The sequence below is a fragment of the Hevea brasiliensis genome, chromosome 2, assembly GCF_030052815.1.
Source record: "Hevea brasiliensis isolate MT/VB/25A 57/8 chromosome 2, ASM3005281v1, whole genome shotgun sequence".
Classification (NCBI taxonomy): Eukaryota; Viridiplantae; Streptophyta; class Magnoliopsida; order Malpighiales; family Euphorbiaceae; genus Hevea; species Hevea brasiliensis.
In genome coordinates this window covers 112,675,794-112,683,166 of record NC_079494.1, presented here as the reverse complement: position 1 = coordinate 112,683,166, position 7,373 = coordinate 112,675,794, and the positions used below count along the sequence as shown (strand labels likewise).

The window sequence follows — 7,373 nt, the reverse complement described above, 5'->3', positions numbered from 1 at the left end:
GTCAAAAACTTCCCGTTAAAAGGTCCACTTTGTGGCCGGACTCCGTCCAGTTGATTTCTTGATATTGGGCCCAAATGGGCCTTAGAGTTGGGTTAATGAATAGTTAGGCTTACTACGGGCCTCGGGGGCTTTAGGCTGGCTCAGGTCCTAGTGCCGGTCCGGCCCATAGGTTGGGTTGTGACAAATATATTATTTTGATAAATACAATTTAATTATATGTGTTTATTAATATTTTATTAATTAATAATATAAAATATATATTATGATTTCTAACGGGACTTTTTTATTTTTTATTTTTATTTTAATTTATTATTATATAATATAAATTTATTTATTAAAAAATAAAATATAAATTACAAATATAAATTTTAAAATATAATTTTAATTATATATTTATATTTTTTAAAATTATAATATTTAAATACATAAATATATAAAAATAAATTATTTTTTAATTAAAAAAAAGTTATCATGCAGGTGAGTTATAAGGATTTGGATAGGAAGAAAGTCTCTCTTTCTTTGTCCTGTACAATATAAGAGTCGAAGAAATTTGATTGGATATCTCTACAGATAAAGTGAAAAATTAATAAAAAGTAACATATAAATAAATAAAACAATTTAAATTAAAAAAAAAATCTTTGTTTACTTTGATTATAGATAAATTAATGGATTATTAAATTATAAAAAGTTAAAACACCCCAATTTTTTTCACCATACTTAGATTAAAATAATAATAAATTTTAATTTCATATAATGCCTGTTACAAACAAGATGAGTATCACTGAAAAACATTATTTTTACATTTCTAATTGGGTGGGCGTTGCCTTCGGTGCATCTAAGAATTTTAGTTGATTATATAATTTGTCTACATTGGATCCGCTAAGCCCCGGTAGAGGTGGATATTTAGTTCAAATCGAATCGAATTAAATTAAATTAAATTATAAAAATTGAATTATATAATTTAAAAATTAAACTGAATTGAAATAGATAAAAAATTAAATAGAACTAAATCATTATATTTCGATTTAGTTTTATTCAAATTGATCAATTTTAATTTTTAATTAATTTTAATTTAAATTTAATTTTTAAATTATTTGATCTAATTTTAATTTTGATTTGAACCTAATAACTATTAATCAATAAAATTAAATAATTTATATATATAATTAAATATAATTCATAAATTTTTTATAAAAATAAATTAATTTAAAAATTAATTCGATTCGATTTAATTTAATTTAAATATATAAAATTATTATTTAATTTAATTTAATTAATTTTTTTTAAAATTAAATTTAATTTAAATAATTAAAATTTTATAATATAAAATTAAATATAAAATTTTAAAATTAATTCGATTAAATCAAATTGATTCAATTCAATTTAATTTTTTTATTTAAACCGAAATTTGATCACCAGTATCCCCCGGAACAAGGCCACAGAATTAGGGAACGCGTGAAAAATCATCTGCCTTCAGTCTCCTCTACTGCTTTACTGCTGCTCATTCCCGCCCCTCTCCCATCTATCTCCCACACTACCCGCCTCTATTCTCAGTCCCTAGTTGCGATGACCACCAGCTTCGCAGCAAACGCAGAGATATCGCGTGTTTTTGCTGCCTCTATCAGACCCTCTTCTATTAAACCCAGACCAACCCCACCACCCTTACTTGGTTGCACATTTAACCGCTTATCCTATAGATTTCCGCTTCTTTCTGCCGCTGCCAATAGCAAGAGCGGCGTTTTTTCCATGTCGAAGGAAACTGGCAGAACAATAGCTGATGGGGCTGGAGGCCTCACTTATAAGGACGCTGGTGTTGATATAGATGCCGGGTCTGAGCTTGTTAGGAGAATTGCAAAGATGGCACCTGGGATTGGAGGATTTGGGGGCCTTTTCCCTCTTGGTAATGATTTTCCGTTGCCTTTCTTGATTTCTTCATTCATGGTTTTCAATTCTTTGTGGCGGCTTTTAATGAACTGTGGTTATGGCCAGTCTGACAATTGTGTATTTTTACACTTTTTAGCAGAATGTTTAGTTAAAAGCTCTATGTTTGCTTCTCATAAGGTTTTCAAGAATTCACTATGTTTAATTCACCTGATTTACTTTTTGCTGCCTGTGATTTTCCCTGTATAACATTTATGTCTATTTGTGTCTTACTGTTTGGAACTCCCTTGCTATATATGGTATTTGTTTGACAAATTATTCGGAAAATATTTGATCAAAGCTATTCTTAGTGTTCAGTTAAGGAAACTGGGGGAGTAGGGTGAGGGTAGGATTAATTGCTGGTGATCATTCTCTTAGGGGTTTTTGCTGGTCAAAGTGGCTTCATTGTTATGCTGATTATCTTCATACAAACAGGTGATTCATACCTTGTTGCCGGCACAGATGGTGTAGGAACTAAACTTAAACTTGCATTTGAAACTGGAATCCATGAAACTATTGGGATTGATCTGGTAACATTTGAATTGGACATTGTTATATGTTCATTGCTACTAGTGATATCATTTCTAATGCATTTCCATTACAGGTTGCGATGAGTGTTAATGATATTATTACTTCTGGTGCAAAACCACTATTTTTCCTCGATTATTTTGCTACAAGCCGCCTTGATGTTGACCTTGCTGAAAAGGTATAGACTATATATAATGCTTATGGTTTATTTGGTTTTGTAGTGTATATGATTATGTGTGTAAAGCAAACTGTAGCTATCTCATATTTTCTTTACTTTCTATTTAGGTTATAAAGGGCATTGTTGATGGCTGCCAACAATCTGACTGCACTCTTTTAGGGGGAGAGGTATTCTAAAAAATTTCTCTGTACTTTCTGCTGCTTAAATATCAATTGGTGCTACCATTCAATACTCTATGTAGTGTAGAACCTGTTAAATTTGGAAACTCATATCACGTTTATAATTTTTATTACAAACAGCAAGAGAGATGAAACTACGTTGCTCTTGTAAATAGACATTGATGTTGCCATGGTCCTGCAATCTGTTAAACAGACCTACAGATGCATGACTTACAGTGAAATTTCCCCATGTCAAAATCTATTCTTGTTTCTTCTTCCTTTCTTTTCTACGTATGTACTTAAAATTTCTCTCTACAAATTATAGGTTTTCTTTGGCATTCATGGTTTATGAATTCCTTTCAGACTGCAGAGATGCCAGATTTCTACGCAGATGGCGAGTATGATCTTAGTGGTTTTGCTGTGGGAATTGTTAAAAAGGACTCAGTAATTGATGGGAAAAACATTAAGGCTGGGGACGTTCTCATTGGTTTGCCGTCAAGTGGAGTCCATTCTAATGGCTTCTCTCTTGTAAGAAGGTTGATGTTGGTTAATGGATTCCTTACTTGCTTCTCCATTTGTGAAAACATTGTCTAATTTGGATGAATGTTTATTTCACTTTAAAATTTTGTTACGTCTATAGAATGTTATTTTTAATGGATATATGCATGTATTTATAGGGTTCTGGCTCGAAGTGGCCTTTCCTTGACAGACAAACTTCCTGGTGAAGGCATTACGTTAGGAGAAGCTCTTATGGCCCCAACTGTGATATATGTCAAGCAGGTTGGGCATCAAGCATTTCACATTATTAGGGGCAGTGTTATATACTGTTTATTAGATTCTAGGTTATTTTTAAAATATATATTTTTTCTTTTCTGAATAGGTGCTAGACATAATTAGCAAGGGAGGTGTAAAGGGCATAGCCCACATCACTGGAGGTGGTTTTACAGATAATATACCTCGAGTTTTTCCAGAAGGTCTTGGAGCTGTTATTTATAATAACTCCTGGGAAGTCCCAACTGTCTTCAAATGGCTGCAAGAGGTAAATGCATTTTACATGGAATCCTTGATTATGATATTAGTTTCAATTACCATTCTATACTCACCCATATGAACTTGCAAGAATTTGTAATTGTACTTTTTGTTTATAAGACCTTATTATATAGTTGCATGTATAATGTTTGTAAAAAGGCTAACATTTATAGCCTATAATTGTGCTTGACGTCAGGCTGGACGAATAGAAGATGCGGAGATGAGGCGGACTTTTAACATGGGCATTGGCATTGTTCTAATCGTTACTGAGGAAGCATCCCGCAAAATACTTGAGGATGGACGTTATAAAGCATATCGTATTGGTGAAGTTATAAAGGGTGAAGGGGTGAGCTGTCATTAAAACATGCAATCTTTACCCATTCCATTTGAGTGTGTTACTTGAGATGAGAAATACAGTGAATTGTAGCTTTTGTCAATTTAACTTGAAATATTCTGTCTTGTTTTTTGTCACGACCCAACATATGGGCCAGATCGGCTTAAAGCCCCCGAGATCCGTAGTAAGCCTAACTATTCCTTAACTCAACTCTAAGGCCCATTGGGCCCAATTTCAAGAATTCAACCGGACAGAGTCTGGCCATAAAGTAGACCTTTCAATGGGGAGTTTTTGACTCACCCGACCTGTAAACAGGATATACAATCAACTGGGGAGTTCAGCTTACCCTCCATATACTCAATGTCATAAAAATAAATGGCAGCTCAGCTCTTTTATCCAGTCCATCAAACATGCATATAATAATACGTTTACAGGTCCAACATGATAATTATATTACAGACCCAAATCAAATAAATACTTCTAACACATGCGGAAATTCTAAGAGTTAACAGGTTTATACAAACATTAATAAACGACCTGCGAGGGAGAAAAGTAGGTTAACCTCAAAAATATTCTCCTGTGGCCTAGAAAAATATTAAACAAGAGTGAACGTTCGACTCAGAGAGTAAAATATCAATTTTAATCATAATCTCTATAACTATCTAAAGTTAATGCACTCTGTAGAGTGAAATGCAACATCAACAATATTTTCACATTATAACAGCAAAAAGGTAATTTGAAGCACTCACACACTCAATAATGTCAAATCATAAATATATGGGAGCTGATCCCCTATACAGCTCTCTTAAATCCAACCTGTGTCAGCGAAGAACTCAAGTCGGACTTTCGCTTAATAAACCAAATCGGGGTCCCAGCGAAGAACTCAAGCCATGTCTACCCCGAAGGACCGGGTCTTAGTAAAGATCTCAAGACGTGTCTACCCGCCCTATTCATAGCCAACACAACATCACACGCACGCCAACGCATACACACTGCTCCAAATTACCACAACAACATCCATGGCACTTTAACAGTTGTGAATGCAACATAAAACGTGCCTAGGGTTTAATTACATAGATATATACTTATAAGTGATGCATGGACATGCATTAAACATATAATAATATCGAAATTACAATTAAAATTAATATTTTACTTACAGACTTGATAGCAGTCACTGTGGCGGCTGGGCGGAGGAAGAAGGCTGTTCCGGCTCACCTAACAATTTTATTACAATTGTTTAATACAATTGACTCAATACAACCCAATAAAAGACCAAATACGTCCTAAGTCGTGTCGAAAATCTGACAGAGTCTCCCCTATATCTAGGACTTACCCAACCTATAAATGGGTTTAAAACACACTTCTATATTTGTATATCATACACCCACAACTCAATCATATCACACAGCCCCTCCTGGGCCCATCCAAACAGTCATCAATCACACGATGTAAAATTACAGTTTAGTCCTTATAATTGACCTTTTTTGTAAAAACTATTCAAATAAACTTTAAAAATTTTAAAACTTTGTCCCGCGGTTCTTAGCAATATTATTAGGCTATTGTAAAAAGAATCATAATTTTCTGAGCTATCACGAATATTTTATGGATTTTTAATCCCATTTAAGCACTAAAAAATTACGAAAAAGTAAGGTTCGGGTTTACCTATGCCGATTCTGATCTCGGGAATGCGCTCGGGGCGTTTGACAATGGTGGGGTAGCCAAAATCCCGATCCAATTCCAAGACTTTTTCTGTAGCCTGTTTGTCTAGCCGAAAATTCACAGACCTGGACAACTGTCGAATTTTCGCGAATTGAAGGTACCTACACGAAGCCCGCAACACGGGGGTTAGTACATAAATTTTTTGAAATTTTCTAAGTTCATTTAATGCTCGGAAAAATACTACAAAATTTCGTGGGACCTATCGAAAAAGGTGTCGAAAAATTTTGAAATTTATATTGCTGCGAATGTCTCGACGAGTGGAGTGCTCTGGTACTCTCGGTTTTCTTGTGGGGTTCACGGTTTGCGAGAAATCTAGCCCAAAAGTCAAAATGGGCTAAAACTTCCCGGACAAAAATTGAACAAACAGCTAGATGGATTTTGGTGTTCTTGGCGTTTATGGAAAGCTCTCGAGGTGTAGATGGTGTTTGACACAAGACCCGATCCAATCAGTGGCCGGATCGGTCGGATTTCGGCCGGGAAGATGAAGTGGCACGGGGCTTTGCGCTCGGTTTCCGCTGCCCAGCGCGATCGCGATGGGGAGACTGGTGGCCACGAGGTGGGGAGGGTCGGGTGGCACCGCCGGTGAGGGGAGGAGGGAGGAGAGAGAGAAAACGGGAGAGAGAGAAGGAGAGGTAGAGACGCGCGCGAGGAGAAAGAAAAAGAAAGAAGAAGCCGGTCTGATTCGATCGGTCCGATCCGGTCCGGTTCGATTCGATCGGTCCGATTCAAGATACAACATTTTGAATTTTTACTCTGCCTTGGGACTGAAAACGAGGCCCAAAAATTCTGAAAAAATTCTAGAAAAATCAAAAAATTTCGTAGACTCCAAATATATTTTTAATTTTGCCACGTGGTCTTTAAATTAATTTTTAAAAATCATCAAAGTTTATATTTTCGAAAAATCGAACCCGATTTTTAAAACTCGAAAAATTTCAAATAATTTTCTAAAATTTAAATAAAATAAAATATTAATATTTAACCATAAAATAATAAATTTAAAAATTAGGAGTGTTACATTCTTCCCCCTTTACAGAAAATTCATCCTCGAATTTTACACAAGGCAGAATAAAGTACAGAATTATACATTGAATAGATAAGGGTGCTTGTTACGCATGTCCCGTTCTGACTCCCAGGTGCACTCTTCCACTGACTGGCTCCTCCACAAAACCTTTACCATAGGGATTTGTTTTGATTTTAGCTGCCTCACTTGGTAGTCCACTATGGCTACAGGTTGCTCCTCAAACGTCAAGTTTTCTTTTAGCTTTATTACATCCGGTTGTAGCACATGAGAAGAATCAGGAATGTATTTACTGAGCATGGAGATGTGAAACACAGGATGAACATGAGAAAGGTTGGGTGGTAGCTCCAACCGGTAGGCAACTGCTCAAACTCTATCAGTAACCTCAAAAGGTCTAATATACCGAGGTGCCAACTTGCCATTCTTTCCAACTCTCATGACTCCCTTCATCGGAGAAACCTTCATGAATACATAGTCGCTCACTGC

At 35.2% G+C, this 7,373-nt stretch overlaps 1 protein-coding gene across 1 annotated transcript; it reads left to right on the top strand.

Moving 5' to 3' along the window:
* The first annotated feature begins 1,446 nt into the window (after window positions 1-1,446).
* LOC131175353 (phosphoribosylformylglycinamidine cyclo-ligase, chloroplastic/mitochondrial-like) lies at window positions 1,447-4,272 on the top strand. Its single transcript, XM_058139230.1, has 8 exons — window positions 1,447-1,900; window positions 2,356-2,450; window positions 2,525-2,626; window positions 2,734-2,793; window positions 3,148-3,320; window positions 3,462-3,564; window positions 3,665-3,823; window positions 4,010-4,272. Exons 1-8 carry the CDS (start codon window positions 1,567-1,569, stop codon window positions 4,172-4,174), a joined length of 1,191 nt encoding a protein of 396 aa, XP_057995213.1. The 5' UTR covers window positions 1,447-1,566; the 3' UTR covers window positions 4,175-4,272.
* The last annotated feature ends 3,101 nt before the right edge of the window (window positions 4,273-7,373 follow it).